At 41.1% G+C, this 23,122-nt stretch overlaps 2 protein-coding genes and 1 long non-coding RNA gene across 6 annotated transcripts; 2 read left to right on the top strand and 1 right to left on the bottom strand.

The window, feature by feature from the left end:
• The first annotated feature begins 925 nt into the window (after window positions 1-925).
• Window positions 926-13,506, top strand: LOC128759391 (aggrecan core protein-like). 2 transcript variants are annotated; one of them, XM_053866281.1, is made up of 20 exons: window positions 926-1,060; window positions 4,027-4,120; window positions 4,230-4,321; window positions 4,418-4,709; window positions 4,826-5,000; window positions 5,219-5,346; window positions 5,448-5,741; window positions 5,909-6,205; window positions 6,274-6,448; window positions 6,520-6,647; window positions 6,738-7,031; window positions 7,107-7,205; window positions 7,306-8,775; window positions 8,894-8,971; window positions 9,454-9,567; window positions 10,377-10,535; window positions 10,604-10,686; window positions 11,005-11,149; window positions 11,952-12,134; window positions 12,224-13,506. In XM_053866281.1, the coding sequence occupies exons 2-20, from the start codon at window positions 4,033-4,035 to the stop codon at window positions 12,289-12,291; spliced, it is 4,362 nt and encodes a 1,453-aa protein (XP_053722256.1). In that variant the 5' UTR covers window positions 926-1,060; window positions 4,027-4,032; the 3' UTR covers window positions 12,292-13,506. The 2 variants fall into 2 exon arrangements, with proteins under 2 accessions (XP_053722256.1, XP_053722257.1); XM_053866282.1 differs by lacking the exon at window positions 9,454-9,567 and having other exon boundaries at window positions 12,224-13,505.
• On the bottom strand, window positions 10,733-16,071 carry LOC128759393 (uncharacterized). Its single transcript, XR_008414576.1, has 3 exons — window positions 16,028-16,071; window positions 15,700-15,811; window positions 10,733-11,132 (listed from the first exon to the last, which is right to left on the bottom strand). It is a non-coding gene; the product is annotated as an uncharacterized LOC128759393 (long non-coding RNA).
• LOC128759392 (zinc finger protein 408-like) lies at window positions 14,981-22,277 on the top strand. 3 transcript variants are annotated; one of them, XM_053866284.1, is made up of 9 exons: window positions 14,981-15,002; window positions 15,658-15,901; window positions 16,454-16,512; window positions 17,746-17,906; window positions 19,141-19,781; window positions 20,330-20,539; window positions 20,732-20,855; window positions 20,942-21,175; window positions 21,360-22,277. In XM_053866284.1, exons 2-9 carry the CDS (start codon window positions 15,662-15,664, stop codon window positions 21,953-21,955), a joined length of 2,265 nt encoding a protein of 754 aa, XP_053722259.1. In that variant the 5' UTR covers window positions 14,981-15,002; window positions 15,658-15,661; the 3' UTR covers window positions 21,956-22,277. The 3 variants fall into 3 exon arrangements, with proteins under 3 accessions (XP_053722259.1, XP_053722258.1, XP_053722260.1); XM_053866283.1 differs by lacking the exon at window positions 14,981-15,002 and adding an exon at window positions 15,411-15,523; XM_053866285.1 differs by lacking the exons at window positions 14,981-15,002; window positions 17,746-17,906 and having other exon boundaries at window positions 15,683-15,901.
• The last annotated feature ends 845 nt before the right edge of the window (window positions 22,278-23,122 follow it).

Here is a 23,122-nt window from a genome sequence, read left to right as displayed (position 1 = left end):
CACTGTATGTGTAGAAAATGTACAGTAGCAGTCCAACTAAAGTAAAGGTCACCTACTGCATCTGACATTACATGCAGTATTTGCTTACAAAAGCTATTTCTCACACTTGTTATATTGCCTTTTTTAGATTACATAATTTGGACACTCACACACACCCAGTCTGTAAATTGATGTGCAAATATGCCAAACGTGGAAAAAGCTAAACATTCTTGAGGACACAGAAGCAGGCACAAACACCGCACGGTCAGACAGTCTCTCCACTCCTCTTTGAAGCCCAGTCCAGGTCGTTGAGTCACTCTACACCATTCAGATTTAAATCCAGTGAGGCTGAATCAGAGAGATTAAGTGCTTAGTTTAATGTGGAATAGCCAGTTTCACACCACTTCAACATCTGAACTCACTCAATGATGAAGTGAGATATCGTTCGAAAGTGTTGAAGCAAGTTTCCTCGTGCAAGTACTCAGTCAAAAAGTGTGTGAGAGGACAGCTTTGTCAACCGATGCATGTGTATGTGTGTGCAACCTTGCACAGTTAAATCCTGGTGTCTGTATAAATTGGAAGTGAATATTAACACAGGATTGATACAATTTCTGGAATGCAAACAGAGGTGAAAACTGAGGAGCCATATTTAAGATTCAGGAAATAATGTTTCCAGAAATGTTTTTTTAATAGTGCTCAATTTGTTTTTGTTGCAGGGGGTTATTTTTTATTTCATTTTCATTCATTTCATTATCATTTTTAGTGCCACAAGTAGAGATGCAAAGTATCTGGCAACTGAATAATTTAAACAAGTAAGAAGCCATACACCTGAGAAACAGGGTGCTTTTATTTTGAAATCAAGTGCTTCACACTCTTCACTCAGAGGAACTTTTCTTTCCCTCTGTGGTTTTACAGCCAGCCTTGGACCCCTACTCTTTTTTTCAGCCAGGAATCCGGCAGCCTGCTCCCTCTAGCATTTCTTCATTAAGAGTTTCAGTCACAGACTTGTAACTCCAGAGCATCCTCGTGCCAAAACAGTCTGCCGAAGACTTAGAAAGGTGTGGTCGGGTTTCTACTCAAGGTAAGACGGCAATTATTTATCAGCTTAATCAATATTCGCCAAAGAAAGCACTGTGATTTGCATTTTGTGTTCGAGCATTTTGTCCTGACCATGTTTGTGGTAGCTGGATTGTTAATTAAGTAGGCCTTGAATGCTTAAATGGAGGACTAGTCTTAAGGCAGCGTTACAAAAAGAAAGGTCTGCTGTTTACCCGAAAAGTGGAATGGAGTGTTGAATACATTCTTTGTTATTTATTGGCTTTGATACTAACAATGTTGAGAACTGACATTTAAAAATGTCAAGGACATTGTGCTGTACTGAATATTTGTATTTGCTTGTATAATGCTGCCACACCTTTTGAAACAAAAAAAAAGATTTTTCATAATAATATTGAGAGTGTGTCAAACATTTTTTTATCGGCCACTGAATATTTTTTTAAATTAACCAATAATTAATCTTTTTTCTTCTTCTTGTAATTCACTGGAAATACATATTTTCCTTGAATTTTAAACATGCAAAGATGAAATAGAATTTGCCGAAGTTAGACTTAAATACTTAATGATTAATCCAGGTTCTTCTGTTTCATAACTTTTATTCCTTTCCAAACGAGAAAAGTTGTTCAATTTCGTTGCAAATCATCAATTTAATTTTGCACCTCTGTGAGCTTTGGCTACTTTTATTTATTTATTTTTGTTTTGACAAGCAGACAAAATAAGACACAAGAAGAAGTAAAGTAGATGTAATATCCTAAAGTTACACTACGTGTTGCTGTGTTGTACGGTTTAAAAAAAATCGTCTTAATAGCAAATGAATATACTTGAGAAAAAAAACCCGACCTGAATAAGGCATGTGTGCATGCATGTTTACTCAGTTGCTAAAACTATGCAACGCATTTTCATCATATGAGTAACTAAAGAGGGAGGAAACATACATGTACAGGTGAGGATCAAAGACCCTCTCTGGCTCCAGCGCCAGCCCCATACTCCCGTCATGTCTCCGACTTTTTCAAATCTCCTGCCTGAATGTGAGCACTGTTGTGATGGAAAGGACAGAGCCTGGAATATACAGTTTTGTTGACATAAGGCCCGATGTCGTCAGAGCTCCCATAATACAGGCTTCAGTGGGAACAGATCGGGTCTTATGGTGCCGGGTCTCTCTGGGAGTGGCCCTGACCACAGGAGCTGAATGAGTGCAGTGTGGAACCAGCCTGCAGGACCCCAAACACAAAACTCAGCAAATGAACTGTCACTTGAAGTTCAGCGCCACCTCTGAGTCACAGGACACTCCCCACCAGTTAGAAGCTTGTTTAAAGGTGTGAGAATGCTTCAACCTTCTTTGTCGGTTGCATTTCAAATGATTGCAAGTCTAGATTTTCACGTTTTGAGGGGTTGAATATTGCCAATGAACAAACAGACAGGTACAGTGAGGAGCGTACCACTCTCCACAGGGGTGGGGCAAGTTTGGAGGGGCATATAAAAGCACACTTTCAGGACATTTTATGGGCAATCTGATACAATGTAAGACTGTTCATTTATTTTTTTTAAATGGCTGCTGACTAAAAGGTTTCAGAACAAAGTGTTTTCACAAGTTCTGCACTTACAACATATATGAGAAGATTTATTAAAAAGACAACTAAATCAGAACAATAGTGAGTTCACATAATGTCGACCAAAATGTTAAATCGCTGCTTTTGGGATTCTTCTGCTGTTCCAATGAAACTAACAGCTGTCGACATTGAACTTTTTGTTGTGCACAATGAAGACCTTTAGGCCTTCCATTGTCTAACGTATTACTCATACTCGAAAGAACAAAAATTGTACAGTGTGTTTCCAGACAAATGAAAAAGCACATAGGTGCCGTATAAATTCAGCTGGATTCTGGATAAACTTTGAAATCAAGTTTCTTGAATGGACTGTGCTGGTGCCAACTTGTGAGCTTTGAAATTCAACCATGATGGAAAAGAGACTGAGGGAAGGTCCAACAGTGGAATTGAGCTTGTGCTGACAAAATAATAGGATTATTGTCAAGTCAAGTCAAGTGTTGCAAGTCACTTTAATTTGTTATTAATAACAAAGAACCTCACATCTCATGTCTGGTCTATCTATCTGATCCAGAATTTTCATAAGTTGTCACATGCAGTACTTGACCCAAATGCTTGTAGTGACTAGAGACTGGGAGACTCAGACAATCAAGGTTACAATTATCAGTGTTTATTAATAATTACGCCAACAACATAAATACGGAAAACAATAGAACTACTGGGAACAAATGAGAAGTCAGCAACAAACATGGCAAAAGGAGATCAGAAATAGCTGACATTTCTGAAATCAACGAAAGTAAACAGTGGATGTGATGGTCACAACTCACGCATAATAGACAAAGAACCAAAAATACACATACTGGAAAAACTCAATACTTACAGGCAGAATGAAAGAATAAGGGAACAAAAAAGCGCATGGAGGTTCAAACAAACACTCACAGTAAAAAGTAACAGAAGCACAAGCACCAGAGAACAGAAGGATAGCAAGAGCGGTCAACCTTAGCATCATTTTAAAATGCTTGGTTGACATAAACCAAAGGTAGGTAACGTCTGGCTATTGTCCCAAGTCGCACGTAGAAAAGCTGTGAGACAAAAATCAACATCTTCCGCAGATTTGGTTGTGTATTTTCATGTCTTGTGATCCACCTGAGCTACCTTTGGGAAATTCAGGTTAATGGCAATATGTCATCTATCGTGCGACCTGTTAGGAGTTTGGAGTATCGAAACTTATATTGAAGACTGGAATTAAACATTTCCATTTACAAAACCTTGTTGAGAATTTCTACAAAATCAAAGAGCAAATTCTGTTCAAAGTTCTGACTTGTATCCATGTAGCCTCCCACTTATGAGTAGTCTGCCTGGAACATGGATTCTGAATTGAGTTGAAATCACTTATCAAATACAAAGTATCATTTTGACTAGTATATTTTGTAATTCTTTCTTCCAGATTACAATGTTAAAGTGGACTCTCCCTCTGTTCATACTTCTGAAAGTCATCTCGGCATCTTTCGACTATGTGTACGAAGAGCGCTCGCTCCTGGGTGAGGATAACTCCCACCACCACATAATATCTTTATATGTGCAATGTTTTCCATGTGAAACGCTAAATCTAAACATCACATAACCCACACAACCATATTTCCTTCACAGACCCAGAGGATGTGCTCAGCGTAGGTATTCCTCTGGCTGACCCACAACGAAGTCTACTTGGAGAGAGTTTGGAAATACCATGTTATTTTGAGGTGTGAATTTGCAACTTTTGTAGAGAGAATTCAGTCACCGGGTCATTTATCCATCAATTGTCATAACATTTAAGTTTTTGCGATATATCCATACAGGATCATACAGTTCCAGACCCTGGAGCTCCCCCTGTTCGCCCCCTTTCTCATCGAATCAAATGGAGCCGCATTACAAAAGAAAAGACAACAACCATTCTTGTGGCCTTGGAGGGAAAGGTGCGCATAAGTGAGGACTACCTGGACAGGGTTCAATTGCTAGGTTACCCCACAACCCCAACAGATGCCAGTATCAAGATAACCGAACTGCGGTCTAGTGACACCGGAGTTTACCGTTGTGAGGTTCAGCACGGGATCGAGGACAATCATGGCGACGTTCGTGTTGAGGTTCTTGGTGAGAAAATTTTAAACCATTGCATTAATATTCAGTTAATATTATTTGTTTATCATTACACTGTGCAAAAAAAAAATTTTCTGATTGCTGGCCAAAACCTTTTCTTGATTTCTCAGGTACTGTATTCCATTATCGGGCCATTACTGGTCGCTACACATTGACCTTTGAAGATGCAAAGGCTGTTTGCCAACAGAACAGTGCAGTTTTAGCTTCTCCAGAACAATTGCAAGCAGCCTATGATGACGGATTCCACCAGTGCGACGCCGGCTGGCTCTCTGATCAGACAGTCAGGTCAGCTTATTTTGAAATATAGAACAACTCTCACAGAAAAAGTGACTTTTTGTTAAGAGCCTCACCAGCATCCATCTAACTGCTAACTTTGACACCACACCTGCAAATTCATTTTTGGATTATATGAACGTCCTTGTTGACCGACAGCAAAGCAATTTCAAAATGTTCCTAATGCCTGATGCCTTATATTAAACTTCTTACATTTTTTTTTACCAAAGGTACCCAATTCATGACCCTCGTGTCAACTGTTACGGAGATAAAGAAGAACTGCCAGGCGTCAGGACTTACGGTGTCAGAGATTTGAATGAGACTTATGATGTCTACTGCTACACAGAGAAAATGATAGGTACAAAGCTTTGGGAGTTTTTGGAACAAAATATTAAGAAGAAAATCCTGACTGACTATGAGAATGCTAATTCAACAAATCTGCCAATATCAACTGCACAGGTCGAGTCTTCTGGGTGGCATCAGCAGAAAAGTTTACATTCTCAGAAGCCGCAACAGCATGCGCAAGTAAACGGGCACAACTGGCGACTACAGGACAGCTGTACTTGGCCTGGCAAGGCGGGATGGATGTCTGCAATGCTGGTTGGTTGGGTGACGGAAGTGTACGTTACCCGATCAATATTCGCCGTCCACAATGCGGTGGAGGTCTTATAGGAGTGCGAACAGTTTACCTGCATACAAACCAAACAGGATACCCATTTCCTGATTCCCGCTACGATGCATTTTGCTATTCAGGTACGACACAGGTAGAATGTAATTCCATGTTCTCATTGACCAAAACTTAGTTGCCAATCATTTAATTCATAATGTCGTTGCCATATGGCTACAAGGTAGAAAAGTAAACACCAACTGCAGGTACAATCCTAACTCACCCAATAATAACTCTTTTTCATTTACGACAGAGTTTCCTGATGAGGAAGGTTCAGGAGTTACTGATGAAGAAAATGGGGTACTAAGTGTTACTCCAATCACACAAAGTCCAGAAGTCTTCTTCAGGAGCACGACGACAGCAAGTGAAGTGGTGGGAGAGGTGGAAACTCAACGTTCTACGATTGTAGATGTCACCTACACTGAAGCTCCCACTGAGATGACGCACTTACCGAACATCACTGAGATAATAACAGACATAATACACCCAGTAACTGCACCCCCTGTCATCGACAGAGAACCCACTAAAGGCTTTGTGATGCCCACTACTGGTGGGTACAATGAATGCTGTCACACACGTCAAAAAAAGCTAACATCGGCTTTTTGTATCGTTGCATAGGGGTCATTTTCCATTACCGTTCATGGTCAGGACGGTATGCCTACACCTATGTTGAGGCTCAGATTGCCTGTCAGAGTGTCGGAGCCTCCATTGCGACTCCAGAGCAACTGCAGGCAGCTTATGAGGCTGGATATCACCAATGTGACGCCGGTTGGCTCCTGGATCAGACAGTCAGGTACAGTAGCTCTAATGTATTTAAAAACAAACAAATATTTGAGAGCAAACTGATGCAGGCTGATCCAACAGGTACCCCATTGTTTCACCGCGGGAAAAGTGCGCCGGAGACTTGGGCAAACTGCCTGGAGTTCGGTCCTATGGACTAAGACCAGCAGAAGAAAGATATGATGTGTACTGCTATATTGATGGAATGAAAGGTAAAAAAAAAAACACAGACAAAGTTATGGATATTTGTATTTTTTATTGTATTTTTATCAGCTTTAACTGCTATCTTGCTTTTTTCAAAGGCCAAGTTTTCCATTTGGCTTCTGCTGAAGGTTTTACTTACGAGGAGGCTGCATCCAATTGTCGTAAGCAGAACTCTGTCTTGGCCTCCACGGGTGAGCTCTATGTGGCGTGGAAAATGGGCTTCGACAAATGTCGCGCTGGCTGGCTTGCCGACCACAGTGTCCGATACCCTGTAAATAATCCACGTGCCGAGTGCGGTGGAGGAACGCCAGGAGTACACACTGTGTACATTCACAGTAACCAGACAGGCTTCCCCCCCACTGACAGCAAATATGATGCATATTGTTTTAGAGGTAAACATTTCATTGACTTCAGAGGCAGCATGTTTTAAAAGAATTCCTCACTGTATTTTTCTTCTCAACTTGCAGTGGATATCCAACTTATTGCAAGTGAAACTGGGCTGAATGTTACAGACATTCAAGAAGCCATCCAAAACATGACCCTAATTACCAGTTTACTGAGGCCTGGTGAGACTTTTTTCCCCAACTCATCGATATGAGTTTTCCTGAAATCTATACTCACAATGTCTGCTTTACTGAAAGTGTTCTAAATAATGTTGTCTTTTAGTGACTCCAAGCATTACCTCTCCCATCGCTGTGGACTTTTCTGGGTCAGGCTCAGGCTCCGCGGACTTTGGTTCAGCATCTGGAGACTTGCAGGGTTCTGGTGGCATATCCGGATCTGGAGGCATTTCTGGATCTGGAAGCGTGTCTGGCTCTGGAGAGACATCTGGTTCAGGAGATCCATCGGGATCAGGATACGCTTCTGGCTCAGGAGACAGAGCTGCTTCAGGAGACCTGTCTGGCTCAGGAGACATGTCTGGCTCTGCACAGCTGCCCAGCTCAGGCGACCTGTCTGGTTCTGGAGATGAGGTTGCTTCAGGTGTCAGCTCAGGAGAACATCCCACCTCAGGAGATGCCTCGGCAGATGGGTCTGGATCAGGCCTCGATGGAGAGGGATCTGGGTTCACTATTTTGTTATCAGGTGATAAAAGCTTTTTATCTGGAGATGGCTCAAGCTCAGGAGGACAACAAGAGGCAGGAGAGGGAAGCACTGACATCCTTATTTTCCCTGCTTCTGGAGAAACATCAGCTAGTGGTGAATTGTCAGCCTTCGGGAGTGGATCAGAACACACTTCTGCTGAGAGTGGATCTTCTTCTGGTGAAAGTGGCATGTCATCAGGTTTCTTTGCCTTTTCTGGTTTTAGTGGTTTTCCATCTGGCTTTTCGTTTTCGGGAAGTGCGAGCGGAGAATCCGGATATTTTTCAGGAAGTGGAAGTCCACAGGTCGTTTTAATCGATGGAGGAATGATTGAATCATCGACTCCTGTTACAAACAGAGAGCATGAACTTGGTGGTGGTCTACTAGAATACAGTGGATCGGGAAGTGGGTCCGGAATACTCAGTGGTGATGTCAGTGGCTCTGGAAGTGGCTCTGGACTCTCATCTGGTGTGTCATTTTCGGGATCAGAATTCATAGATGTGACAGAGACATCCTCTAAAGAACAAGAGGCCTCAGGCACAACTGTCTACTTTGGACTGGGAAGTGGTGCACAGGAGTCGGGCTCAGCAAACACTGAATTTCCATCTGGATCAGGATCGGGATCTACAATGTCTGGATTTAGTGCTTCAGGAGCTCAGTCATCAAGAAGTGGGTACATCGGTACTGTTACATTCTTAGATTCGCAAAGTATGAGGGTACAGTCGACAATAAATACGGTCTCCATGGAGATGGGACAAGGGGTAGTTGAGTACAGTGGAGAAGGCAGCAGCAGTACTGAGATTACAGCCATGACAACTTCAGGTCTTGGCGTGGATGTTTCAACACAAGCAGTGCTTCCCATCCCTCTCGGTGAGATGGCACAAATAGAGACCACTACAGGTCCAGAAGAGGATCCAAACATGGAGGAAATACTCCTGACTTCCAACCATCTCTACATGACTGTTGGACCAAGACTAGCTCCCGCAGGAATTATGGCCCCTGTAACTTTGACCACACCAAGTTATGGGAGTGATTTGAAGCTTGAATCAACTGAAGGTAGGAACTTCAGAAGTCAATAGATGAGGTGTCTGTGAAGCACAAATGTGTGTCCTTTAGACTGATTATAGTGTTGAAGTCACGTGGTCCATCAAAAAGGTTTACTTCTTGTTTTTAGGAAACATTGATCCGTGTCATCCAAATCCATGTGGCATGTCATTATGTGCTATTGAGAGTGGGATCGCTGTATGCCATGGTAAGTGCAACCCCTAATTTTCACATTTGCCTTTTTCCTACTTTTGAAAACAGCATAGTCACTGTGTCATGATGCTTTCACATCTCCTGTTTTGTCAGACTTGCATGTCTTGTATTTCAGGCTCGCAATGCAATGTCGTATTGCTAGAAGGTCTTGTCGTAAGGAAACAGTGTTTATAGAAGGTCTATGACTTTAAATGTATGTTGACTGTGATGCCTTGCAAAGTCTCTGAATGCGTAATGTTGATTACATCCTCCATGTTTGGATTTGTCATGTTTGTCTTCAGCTCATCATGCTTGCATGCTGTTGTGTGTACATATATATTGTTGTGTATATATATGTTTATATACACACACACACATATATATGACGCACACACTGCACACCGTAACGCTTGCTTAACAAAAAATGTAGAAGCTTTAAAAGCACAACCCACTAACCCCCACTAAAGCAGTAGTATCACCCCGCCCCCTTTTTTGCAGAAGTAGACGTATGTCACTCCAACCCTTGTGCCAATGGAGCCACCTGTGTGGAGACTGCAGACTCTTACAAATGCTTATGCCTGCCCAGCTACGGAGGGGAACACTGTGAGATTGGTACGACGTGAGCTTCAGCCCGAGCAAACTAACTAGAGCTTCACAGAACTGCAACAATGAGAGAAGGCATTACGGGTCACTCTGACTTGGTGAAAGTCAAGTGAAATGCTGTATCATGGTTGTCAAGTAGTTCAAACGCCTGAGCTGCAAAATAAAGGATGACAAAAATATGTAAGAAAACGTATCGGCAGTCTTAAAGCGTGGTTAGCGGACGATTATGCAATCGTTTGTTGGCAAATGAACAAGTCGAAGTATTTAGTATGCTCAAAGCTTTCACACAGACTTGAAAGACCCACCATTAGTCGCTGAAACCCGATGACCGACAGTGCAGTGAATGATGAAATTCACTGCCAGAAAATATATCCTAATGAATGTTGGCCACTTGTATTTATATGGCTATGATTTTCTTTACTCCCCATCATGCATGTCTTTCACTGCTTACTGTAGCCTGCAGTAGTCCGATAAAATTAATTCATTTTGTCAACTATCAGTTTTATGGTAAGTATGTGAGTTTCTGATGCGATACATTTGCATCTTAATGTGTATAGACTGGCCTCTTGATGAGCTCCTTTGAGTGAGGGGACTGAATGAAGGGGTGAAAATGAAAGCTTGGGTCTGAACAGAGAATTGTTGCAGTGGTTTGTTGTGAGAAATGTCTGCAGTTGTGATATAACTTTGCCTCTCTCTGAGAGACTTAAAAATGAAACAGAATCTCCATCATGATTTGGTCTGATATGTTCTTTTTTTTAAGATTTATTAATACTTCATTCAAATCGTTTTGCTTCCTTCCCTCCGCCTGGTCGCCGCAGATGAACAGACGTGTGAAGAGGGTTGGACTAAGTTTCAGGGCAACTGCTACTTACACTTCTCTGACAGAGAGACGTGGCTAGATGCTGAACAGCGCTGTCGAGGCCTCAACTCACATTTGGTCAGCATTATCACGCCTGAGGAGCAGCACTTTGTCAACAGTGAGCGCAGATACACGATATGTCAGTGCAAACTGGACCAGAAACTCACTCACTTCTGCCTCCCACAGCAAATGGCCAAGACTATCAGTGGATAGGCCTGAATGACAAGACAGTGGAGAATGACTTCCGCTGGACAGATGGAACTCCACGGGTGAGCATAGAATCCATCTCTCTAGACAAGAATGGGGGAGCCACACTGTACTTACAGGACTTAGTAAGAAAGGAATCACATTCAATGAACACAGAATATCTCAACTAATTTTTCACTCTACTGAGCAATTATGCAATTGAATTTGAGCACAGACGAGTCTTAAAAAGCATTATACATTTCATTTTGTTAAAGCATCATCATCTAAACCAAATTTAATTATGCTGATAGATGCTTCCCATTAAGATTGTCGCAGAAAAGTACTTTCTTTTTTCACTGTGAAGTTCATTTTTATGATTTAATCAAAACATTTGGATTCAGCAATATGAGAACTGGAGACCGAATCAGCCGGACAATTACTTCAACTCTGGTGAAGACTGTGTGGTCATGATCTGGCACGAAAATGGACAGTGGAATGACGTCCCCTGCAACTATCATCTGCCATTCACCTGCAAGAAAGGACCAGGTAAGCAACAGTGTTCTGAAAGATGCTATATAAGTAAAGATCTATTCTTATGGCTAAACTAGATCAGTGACTTTATATCAGTGATTTTATAGATGTATTTTTGTGGGGGTACTGTTTTAATTTTCTGTGTCAATTTAATATTTTGCCAAACTGATATGAGTCCACCATCTTGCAATCATTTCAAATACTTCAAGGAAAAGAAAGCAGAGAAAAGACTAGATGATTTATTTGTAGTATTTAGTTGTAGATGGAGCCTGTGGAGTCCACACGTTTTTCTATTTAACTTGGAACCACCGATCTGTGGCGACGACTATCAGGTGTCATATGGCAGACGTGAGACTGTGATGCAGACCTGGCAAAGTGCGGCCTGGGGGCCAAATGCGGCCCTTTGACTGTATTTATGTGGCCCTCCTGGAGTCAGAGTAAAACTATAAAACTCACATGGCTGTTGTCTGTGACATTTTTGTCTTGTGCATTGTTCATTATGATGCAACTGAAACATAACTTTCTCGTTCTATTATTTTTCTTAATTCTTCGTCTTTCCCATTCACTATTTTAGGAGTGTTTCTTGTCTATTAAAATACATCAAAATTGAAAGTAGATTTTGAGATATATGAGACACATCAAGAATCTTTAAATGGAATGTGATTTAAATTTTAAAATTTAATTGCCCACCTCTGCTGTGATGTGATGTCTGGTTTAGAAACAGTAGGTCAAATGGCTCAAGACTCAAAACTGACCTCACCAAAACAAAGACGTGCTGGTGAAGGATTTTCTCTCTAACCATGTGGTCTTGTTTCAGTGTCATGTGGCCCACCACCAGAGGTTGAGAACGCTCACATATTTGGCATCAGAAGGGACGAATATTTTGTCGACTCCATTATCCGCTATCAGTGTGATCCAGAATTCAGACAGCGCCACCGACCAGTGATTCGCTGCAAAGCAGACGGGCAGTGGGAGGAGCCGCAGATTGAGTGCACTGATGGTGCGTGAGCTATTCACGTCAACAAAACCTCACAGATTTATGGCCACTATTTATCAACAAAAACTAACCGGCATGTTTTTGCGCTGCAGTGAAAGCCAGAAGAAGAAAACAAGACAGAGGGGGCGAGGAGGAATCACACAGCAACATTCTGCAGTAGAAGTGGAATATAGAAATTATTGAAAAGGATACTTAGAGCACACAGAGTTTATTTCAGTGATGTTATTGAAAGAAAAACGTTTATTGTGTTTTATATTGGCCATATTAAACCCTCAAAAGGGACAAGAAAATATGAATGATAATAATGGGATTTCAAACAAATACTGTGATTTTGTGTGACCAAGACGATATCCTATGATAATATATTTTAGCAATATTTATAAACAAAAATAATTGTACTAAGGATGGTAATATATTTTCTTTCAACGGTCGCTGTGTTTCTGTGTATTTTTGCTGTTAATTAACTGGATATTTTCAACTGATTCCTAAATAAACAAGCAGCCACATATTCTATTCAACTGCTAAAAATAACATACATGACAATTCAAGGGTGTCCACAGGAATAAAGCACAAGGTGGTATATAAGTATGGCAATATAATGTACACAGTTTTTAGTCTGTTTTCAAAAAGCAGCTGATACAACATCACAGCAACATGTACAATGCACAATAAAGGAGAATAGTTTGAGAGTCATTTTGTGTATTCAAAGGATCAACATGTTCAGAACATGGGGATGAAAAATAATTCGGAACCATGGCTGTTCCTGAAATCTACAGAGTGAATAAGCAAGTAAAAAAGTTGTAGAGACTGAAATTTGACCAATGCAGATGTTCTTTTTTGGCTATAATGTTGGTGTTAATTCTACATTTGGTCACAACCTCTGCAGGACTGAGTCAGAGATTGACACACACAATACATTATTGCTGTGAAAGAGATGTGAAGAGTTTTTGAGCACGCAGATTCACTTTTGTGATGTTGTATTTGTTTATTTTAAAAAGTCAAATATTCCACAAAGCTTTGCAGTGCAGATAGCCTCTGTGGACTCTCTTTAATGAGCCTGTTGTTTATTTCACGAATGTAATTTGTAATGCTCTGCATTTGTTTATATTTCATCTATGACTGCTCTTCAGTAAGAACTTGTTTCACGGTGCATTGTTGCTGATCTTGGGGGGCTGTGCCTCCTTCAAAAGTGGCATCTGCTGTGTCATAAACCAAAGCTTGAATATGAGGTTCCGTTTGTTTGAAAGTGTCTTCACCAATTAAGCTCTTGTCTTCACAACAACTCACAGTAAAAAAAAAAAAAGCCAAAAACTATTGTTTCATTAAAATGTCTGCAACGGTGAATGATATACTTTGAGTCATTTATGCTGGTCACAGGTGAGAGGTGAGGGATGCCAGACTGAGATGGTTTGGACAAGTGGAGAGGAGGCGGACAGGGGGAGGAATGTGGGGTACGTGGAGGCACCAGGTAAAAAATGACAAGGAAGACATTGCAGTTTGAATGTGGCAACCGATTAACTTGCAAGAAAATGGCAGATGTGTGTCATTGTCAAATAGTTCATATTGTACTGCTTCTCCACAAAAGCTACTGTGACTCCAAACCATTTGAAGACATGAATCTGGTTTACACATATTTAATTAAATCAACATACCGTATAGCTGTTTATTTTAAATGAAGCAGTGAGTCTAAGTGGATGTACAAAGTGAACATACACTAAATTTTAAAAGGTGGAGCCTTCATGAACAAACAAAACAAAGACACATCCATCATTCAAGGAAGGTCAACACCCAGATATTGGTAGAGAAAACAAACAGACCTTTCAGCCTCTGCATCTTAGAGAGCCCAGTGTTCCTGTAGCAGCCTCTGACGTAAACAGAATATAACTCTCAGGCTCTGGAATAATGAAATTCCCTTAAATTTCTGTTTGCCCAGCAGGGTGTGTTGCATGATGGAGTAAATGTTTCCTTGTGTCTAAAAGGGTTCTTGAAAAGAGTGGGGTGTGCCCCACCGTGCACTCAAGTTCAGGTTTTCCTCAGCGCTCTTCAGCCAGTTTAGAGCCTATGTTTATGAACTCAGAGTATGAATATACAACACAATCAATTGTTTCTATCTCTATAAGATGTGTAACACTGAGTCAGTTCCCACCAACATTTAAGTTCTATTAACTCACTTTAAAAGACACATATGGCATATACTGTATATTCAGTAAGATCTCAACAACACTGAAACAGAATCAACATAGCCACAGTATGTCTTTAGAAATACACACTCTGCACCAGGAATTTAGACTGACGGTTCTTAAAACAGTGAACCATAGTTTATTGTAATTTCATTTTTTTATTTTATTTCAATGTCATATACCTGTATATATATATATATATATATATATATATATATATATATATATATATATATATATGTATATATATATATATATATATATATGTATATATATATATATATATACACACACACACACATATAGACAGATAGATATACTTCTTTTTTTACCTTATGGTCATGACATTATAAACAAGCATGGGATTGGCTACAGTACAATAGTCGCATTATATTTAAACACAGTACTTTATTGATCATCTCAAATATGCATTTCATTAGTCATCAGTTTCTGTAAGACGTCTTCTTGCGCCCCAACAAGCGAGAACCTATCAACACTAGGCACAGAGTCGACTTTATTGTGCATTGTTCCTAAAGATATACAGGGTAATATCGAGAAATAACTTGGCAGAACACAAATAAACATGTACGGGCTGTACAAACTGGTAGTGCTGTTCACACATGTCGATAGGTGGCAGTGTTCGCGTTGGTCATATGCGCTTAGCGGGAGAAGAAGAGGACTTCCGACGCTGGTATGTTGGGTAACGATAGCTTTCCAAGAGTTTCTAATTCTCATTGCTTATCAACGTTTACTCGATGACTTGAAATAAAAAGAGCCAAGAGCCATGCGTAGAGGGTCGCTATTTTTCAAATGTACATGACGCTGTACATACACACCGACGTGTATGATGCTTAGAGGTGCATAATGGCGCAAACCCATATTCAAAGAAATACTTTTCCTCACTAAATTAAGCTGACTGGCATAATAATAATTAATACTATGATACAATAGCAAAAATGTGGCAGCATAACCACCGTACCTTCATGTCACAACACCAATGAGCTGCCGGTCTTGCGGGCTTGTGTACAAGCTCGTTGGCCAGATATGTGGTTGCCCTGCGTTCAGCTGAACCTGTCCATTGAGACTTCAGCGCATATGTATGACTGTCTGAATTTATTTACTTATGGTCATTTAATCGACCTGATCACATTTCAACTGAAATTGTGGTGATGTTTGAACAGTGGTGATCAAAGGAAAATTTCTCATTATGTGGTAATTGCTTTTCCCCTTAATTGTGTTTTCAGGTTTAAGTATGTAAAAGTATCATAATGTGAACAAACTGCACATAGTTATATTTATACAACACGTGACTTGAGTTCTAATTTGTAATATATATTTGTCTTAAGGATCATGGACAGCATTGTTGCTTCGACCCCGTCGACTCTCACCTCTATCCTTTTATCCTTGCTGCCCCGCGGTGTTGCTCTGGGGCCGTCGGAGATGTGTGAGGGCAGACTGGGGCTTTGGTGGGTTGGCCGACCACTGCGCCCTGGATGTCTGCTGAGCAAGGAAAATGAGACAGAGTTGGCGTGGGCACCTCAGACTGACGCACAGGTTCCAGGAGAAGATCACAAAATGGTCACTGATAAGGTATATTCACTGTGGTGATAAATTAACACACTGTTTAACACCATGCAACCAGAAAAGCTGTTTTCATCATCCAGATACAGGCAGGATTTCACATGTTGCAAAAGTAATATGTGAAGCATAGCCTACAGTCTAGCAGCAGATCAATGTCGCAAATAATGCATTGTCTCAACTCTCAAGCAAGTCGTCATACATAGTTGTTTTCTGATTTGTAGGACTGCTTGTGCCTTTGTATTTTAATACATGAGTCCATATAGCTATGACTTTTTGCTTTGCTCCTGTTGGATGAGTCATGGAAAATTCTCTACCAGAAATTTCTTGGTCAATACGTTGGGACAGTGACATCTTAACTGCTCAAAATATAGTTAGTTTTTCCTTCAGAAATTATCTGATTGTAGTGTCAGTTGTTTGTATTTATAACCACTTGTCAGTTTCGTGTTTAATAATTGGGAAATCGACTCCTTCTTTTAAAGCTGCTTGCCTTCATTTGCATTCTTCATTTCACTTGATGCTCATGAGGGACCAAAGCTGTCATCTGCACAATTTGTGTTGCAGGTCCTCAAGGAGTCAACCTCTGTTAAAGATGATTTTCACCAATCAGCTGTCTGGATTGGGTAAGTTACTGTATCATGATAAATTCAATAATGAATTATTGCAGCTTGTTTGTTTTGGAAAGCGTGTCATGTTAGTAGTATTTAAATAACATCTAATGCTGATCAAATGAGTCAACAATTATTTCACAGAGAACCTGCCTCAAAAATCTACATTTTAAAGTATTTTTTTTTATTTCTATGACAGAAAGATGCTGTTTCACTCACTCTTTATCACATTTATGTTCATTTACAAAAGTGAAAATATAGGGTCTTAATCTTTAAACAACCAAAAAGTGGGCTGACAGAGCAACCTATCAACAATAGTTTCAAGACTCACATCGAGCTGTGACACATTGGGTATGGTTTGAAAACATGAACTTGAAAAGGTTCACGTGATGAGGCTAATGAAAGAATGCAATTTCCAGAAATTAATTTCAGCCAGACATAGCAAAAAGTTTTTTTTTTCTTGTAGACTAGCGTAGGCGTGACTGAAAGGTTCAAGGAGAGTGTCGGATTACATCACAGATCTACACTCTTCCCTGTCTTGTTTGCTCCTGCCATGGACTGATATACATGTTGAGAGAGTAATGGTGAGGTGAAAGAGAAGCTGGAGAACAGAGGAATGAAGGCCAGTCCCACCAAGACAGAATGTATGTATGTATGTAAAGCAGCTTCATGGATGTGATAGAGGAGCTCAACAAGAGGATAGATGTGACTCGGGAGGATGCTCAAAATGGGTTAGGTGGCAACACCTGACAGAGAATGCAGAACAACAAAGAAGATAAAAAATCCCTGGAGCTTGATCCCCAAAAAATATTTTGACCACACCCATAACTCCACTGATGTTCATTAAATGAACCATGTGATGTCCTCAGCCAATTCAGATTTTGTTAGTCCCACTGTGAGGACAGTCATGGATAAGACTAATTGTCACTCTGCGTGCCATGATGCCAGCTCCTCTACTCTCCACACACTCACAGCATGCACACACAGTTATTTCTCTTTTAAACCTGAAGTGCTGTAGTCTACCGCTCTCCCAACATCTTGTCGAGCCCTGGGCAGCGTTCTGATTCACCGCTGCTTTATTTCTCCTCACTCTAAAGAGGATCTTTGAATTGAATTGGTAGCTGCTGAAGGAGTCACGTAGGAGAGATTCATTGTAATTGTTCTGATAAGCAGCGTTTGTCCTCTGCTTATTTGAGTCGGTTTGAGCAGACCTTTAAAATGATTGATGTGTGTAATTATTTTTTATAGCTTCGCCTGTCTGGTAGCAAGCAAATCCCAGTGGAACGTATTAGTGCAACATGCAGACGTGTGTGAAGGCAAACCGGCGGATGTGTGTCTGCGCGTGTGCCGGGACATCCAGCCGGGAACAGAACTGCTGTTGTATGAAGACACCGTGGCAACAGACACAGGTGATCCAGGAGCTACGGTTTTTCCTCACTCCAGCTTCTTCCCTAACTGAAGAAGCCATTCTTTAGCCCTGGCATTTTCCTTCAACCTCATTCAGCCTGTTCCTGTTCCAAACGTGTGATATAATGATCTTGGAACAGAACCCCCTGTCAGCGTGTGTGGCATAGTGCGTGTGGTGAAACTCAACTCACAGGCCCCGAGGCTTTTTTTTGCCCCATGACTTGGACTTACTTAAAATCTTGCCCCTTGGTGAATGGGTTTGATATGCCTGACTCCCTGTTGCATATTGCAAGGAAGCTGTACTCACTCAACACCCACATTGGAAGCTTTATTTAGTGTCATTTTGTAAGGGACTTATATGTATGAGGTTTCTTTGACCTCTTTTAGGTCCACATCCTTATGACTGAAAGAACTGGATTACCGACCTGTCAGAACTGGGTCACTGTATTACACGTTGGTGCTTTTATTTGATGTAATTGTGGTACTGGAATGATGATAAGATAGATGATGTGGGTTTAGTTTGGTAGGATTGTCAATTAAAATGGCTGGAGGAAGTATTAATAAAGTGAACAAGCCAGCCACAGAGGGACACCATGATGGCTCTGTTTCCCCAATGAAATATTAATAAAAGCTTGTGTATAAATGAGCTGGGGTTGCAGAGTGTTGTCTTCCATTCAGCCCATGAATCATTGTTAGTTTGCTAGTGCGTTTACTTAAAGCTTGTTGGGACTGAGATGAGCTGTGCGTAACCTGTATTTGTCAGATACTAGCAGGGGCTAGTTCTGTAACCGTAGCAAAAATGCAGTTAAAGAGCTGTTGTCATTTGTGTGTATATGTGTATCACCAGAGAGCTACCAAACAAGACATTCTGGCTCAAAAACCTAGACAGATGAATGTGGATGTGCCAGAAGAGTGAGTTTTATCATGTCTATTCATAAAGTTGGCAGGTTTACATCTTCACAGTAACTTGTATTCTGTCAAAAGGATGATAGTCAGTTCATCAGAACTACCATACAGTCATGGTGTATTTATGCAGCTGTAATAAAATACAAATAAAAGCATAATGTTGTCACTTTGGAAATGAAAGTTTGCTGTTAATAAAGTGACTGAGGAGAGAGGGAAAGGTTTCAGGATTTTTTTTATTGCTTAGTTTAAGCCTGATGTGTTTGAAGGTTCAATGTGATACAGCTAGTGAAATTGTGAAGTGTTTTTATTATTTTATTTCTCTCTGAACAGATACAGTGGGACACTGTGGTGACATCACTGAAAGGGCATCACCCCTGCCAGAAAGAGAAGAAGACCCACAGAAGGAAGACAAAGATCGCAGTAGACAGTCGATAATTCACAAACGTGATCTTATGAAGGCCAGAAGAAGGAAGGGCATCCACTTACAGACAGACAGGCAGGGCCAAGAGGACAGCAGTGTCCCATCTCCTGTCACAATATCAGCTGTCAAATCTGTGTCAGAGAAACAGCCACCAAGCCCATCTGGGTCTTCACATGTCCGCTGTAGCCAGCGCTTGGCAGCGAAGCCACGGCAAATTCACTCTCTGTCCAGCCGAGTGAAACAACCTCTGACCCATTCAGACCAGGCCAGACAGGCTAATGGACAGGAAATGATCATAGAGGATCTCCAGTCTTCCCCTGAGGAAGTGATGCCAAGTGCTGTGGAAACAGATTCCGAGGCTACAGGAGCCAAGTTGAAGATTAAACAAAAGACCAGAGAGCGACGTCATGAGTGTCCGATCTGTGGAAAACGGTTCTACCAGGTTGGCCACTGGAAAAAGCACCAGTTCACTCACATGACAGAGAAACCCTTCATGTGCCAAGAATGCGGAAAATCCTATTCTTCGTCGGAGAGCTTCAAGGCCCATCAGGTAAGTCAGCTGCATGCATTCCTTACCATTTTATTTGAAGTATTCTTAGTTTTTTCATATGTTGATGAAACATTTGGATAAACTAATATTACGTGTTTGAAGTGCACATGGCGCAGGGTTGACCAATGGATTTTTCCCCAGCATAGGGTGTCAGATTATTACTCTGCAGAATATTTATTGCAAAAATTCGAACAGTTTTAATATTTACCATATAAAAAAAAATATGTATTTTTTCATTGAAATAAGTTAAGTTTGAAATGAATTGATATTAATATAAAATGACGTTTTTAAATTGTGAGTGTAATGTTGTATAAATTCACTGATATATGCGGAGAACTATCTGCCAAAACTGTGACTCACTTATTTGGACAACAATAGAAGGTCTGTCTACTAAGGTGTTTTGGAAAATTACACCACGTCATCGAGTGTTTGTTTGTTTGACAGCCATAGTCCAACCCATCAGACACTGCAGCTGTTTACTTTTGTGTGGCGACAATAGCCGGCGCGATAATCCCTGCATCCATCAATAACAATTATGTTTTGCGAAGATGAGTCACCGAGGAGAGCGTCCCTTCTCTTGCCCCCATTGTGAGAAGTCCTACGGCCTGAAGCGAGACCTCAAAGAGCACCTGGTCCTGCACACTGGAGAGAAGCCGTACGTGTGCGAGCACTGTGGCAAAGCTTTCGCCCGTCGCCCCTCATTACGAATCCACCGCCTCCTCCACTGCAGCAAACTGATGTACACACAGCCACCTAAGGTAGGTGGCGTTATTATCACTGTCCAACTGGCAGTTACAATCTGTGGACGAGGTTGACTATAGCCCAATTGTGATGTAAATGAACTTTCCCTTAGATACTCCAGCTATTTAGCATCTGAATTCAATCTGTTTATTTTTGTCTTCGCCTGTGGCAGTTTGAATATTTAAAACAAGCTTTCGTTTTTCTCTCAGCTGCAGTGCACAGTCTGCTCTAAGCTGCTGGCTACCCAAAGTTCCCTCAGAAATCACATGAAGCTTCACACCGGCCAGAAACCACACGTCTGTCAGCACTGTGGCAAATGTTTCTGTCAGAAAGGTAGCGGGGAGATTAAGGGCTAATTCTGGATGGAACTTGCTGTATTTGTCAAATATCACACAGACACTGTCCTCCTTGTTGAACAGGGAACCTTGAGAGCCACTTAAGAGTCCACAATGGCGAGAAGCCCTTTCTCTGCGCCCTGTGTGAGCAGGGCTTCTCCCAGAAGCAAGAACTTCGGCGACACATGTTGAACCACACCGGGAGCGGATTCCTCTGCAGCTACTGTGGAAAGTCCCTCCGCGACCCTCACACACTCAAGTCACACGAGAGACTGCACACTGGGGAGAGACCACACCGCTGCCCCATCTGCGGAAAAGGTTAGAACTTTTAAAAGGGAAGAAAATTAAGCGCAAATCCTGTGTTTGTACAACAAGGAGTCTGACTTGGATTTCAGTTTAGGACCCCACAAAGCTGATTTTGAGTTATGTATGATGTTGTAATTATTTTCCAAATGTTGCTTCAATGATTGATTTTTTATATATATTTGTGCTTGATCATCAGGCTACACCCTGGCCACGAAGCTGAGGAGGCACATCACGTCTTCACACCAGACAGAGAAAGCACATAGATGCTACTGCGGCGCATCTTACACCCTGAGACAAAGTTTACTTAGACATCAAGCGCAGCACAAGAAAGACGAGGAGAGGCAGCAGGACACAGAGCATGTGGGAGCAGCCAGAGACTTTGCTTCACATCCCAGACCTCTGAGAGGAGTCAAAAGCAAACCAAAGAAGATTGTGCTTCCTGAGGAGGCTCATGAGAAGCCCCGGCTTTTGATCTGGAAGAGAGAGCGGGGTAAGGAGGGGAAACTAGAGTGTGGCCACGTCGGGGTTCAAGAGCCATCCCCTGACATCCAGCAGGCTGTTGTCATCGTCCATGCGGACGATCTGACCGCATCGAACTACAGCCCTCTGCTCCTCAGCTCGGAGAGCCCACTGCCCTCAGGGAAGGGACACGGGCTGATGGAGGTGGTCATATCGGACGCTGCAGACCAGTGCATCGTGGTCCAAAAGCCAGAGACAGTGGGAGACGTTGTTATTGTACAGGAGGAAGGACTCAGCTCTGTGGCTCAGACAGTGGAGATTAATACCTGCTAGCCTGTTTTCATTCTCACTTTTTATGACTGCGTTCTTCAAGCTAAGTTAAGAACCTGAGGTCATTTCCCACGGGTGAGCCGGAGCTGACGTTACTACAACCTTTTCCAGTTTGACACAAACCAGAAATCTGGCTATTCACTCAGACCTCAGCTTGTTGCTCCCAGTATTGATTTGTTCTGTCTTTATTTCTCGCCTGTGGATGAACTTGTCTCTTGCCAGGTTCCCATTTGCTGTAAATGATTGAGTAGTTGCAATGAAAAGTTTTATCGAAATATTCTGTGCCATTTTAGTGAGTTTGTCAAATCAAAATTACAAAGTTTGCAAAACAAAAAAGAAAAACTCTGTGCTGTATGATGCAAAACTGTCATATTAAGTATCATAGTCGCATACATTTGGAGACACAAACGAAAATCATGTCATGACATCAAACAATTCATTAAATAAACTACGATAAGTCTGCATTACACATAGTTACATTTAATATTGCATCAACAAAGTTAATTTTCTTTCTTGCAGTCTATTATGGGAGTTTTAGTAGTGGGAGTACTTTTTAGCTGAGAGGAACTGAGAGTGGACAACATGACAATGCTGCTGGCTATTTATTAAACACAGACCAGCACCCTGCTCCATGCAAGTGATATTCATATAGAAGATAAGAATAATAAGAATTTTAATTATATCCAACCACACTTCCCCAACAGCAGTATTATTGCTTCAGATGTGTCCACTGTGAATATGAATAGTTTGGCTTTAATTCACCACTTTTCTGGAGATGCAAAGAAGAGAATTTAAATCAGTGATAGAGAGCTTTGGTTTCAGCTAAGAGATATATCATCAGGAGCTATCACAATCACAAAGATGAAAACAATCTAAAGAAGAGGAGAAGTTACTAATGGCTCGATTATTATTATCTTTTTCTGAAAACTAAAAAGTCAGTATCGGATTTGAGTCTAGGGAACTGATATGTAGTGTGTGTTTGTGTGACATTATTTCAAAAAACTATGTAAGTTGTTTAGTGTATCAGAATCAAGATTATACATCTTTATTTAAAAATATAAAATAAAGCCCAAAAGTTTGAGTATCCCAAAAATTATTATTGGAACTATCATACATGACTTAAACTCAGTAATGTTAAGACTCAAATGTTAAGAGTTACCAGTCGAACTA

The sequence above is a fragment of the Synchiropus splendidus genome, chromosome 5 (genome assembly GCF_027744825.2).
Source record: "Synchiropus splendidus isolate RoL2022-P1 chromosome 5, RoL_Sspl_1.0, whole genome shotgun sequence".
Taxonomy (NCBI): Eukaryota; Metazoa; Chordata; class Actinopteri; order Syngnathiformes; family Callionymidae; genus Synchiropus; species Synchiropus splendidus.
The sequence above is the reverse complement of the archived record's forward strand: the minus strand, read 5'-3'. Positions and strand labels throughout refer to the sequence as shown.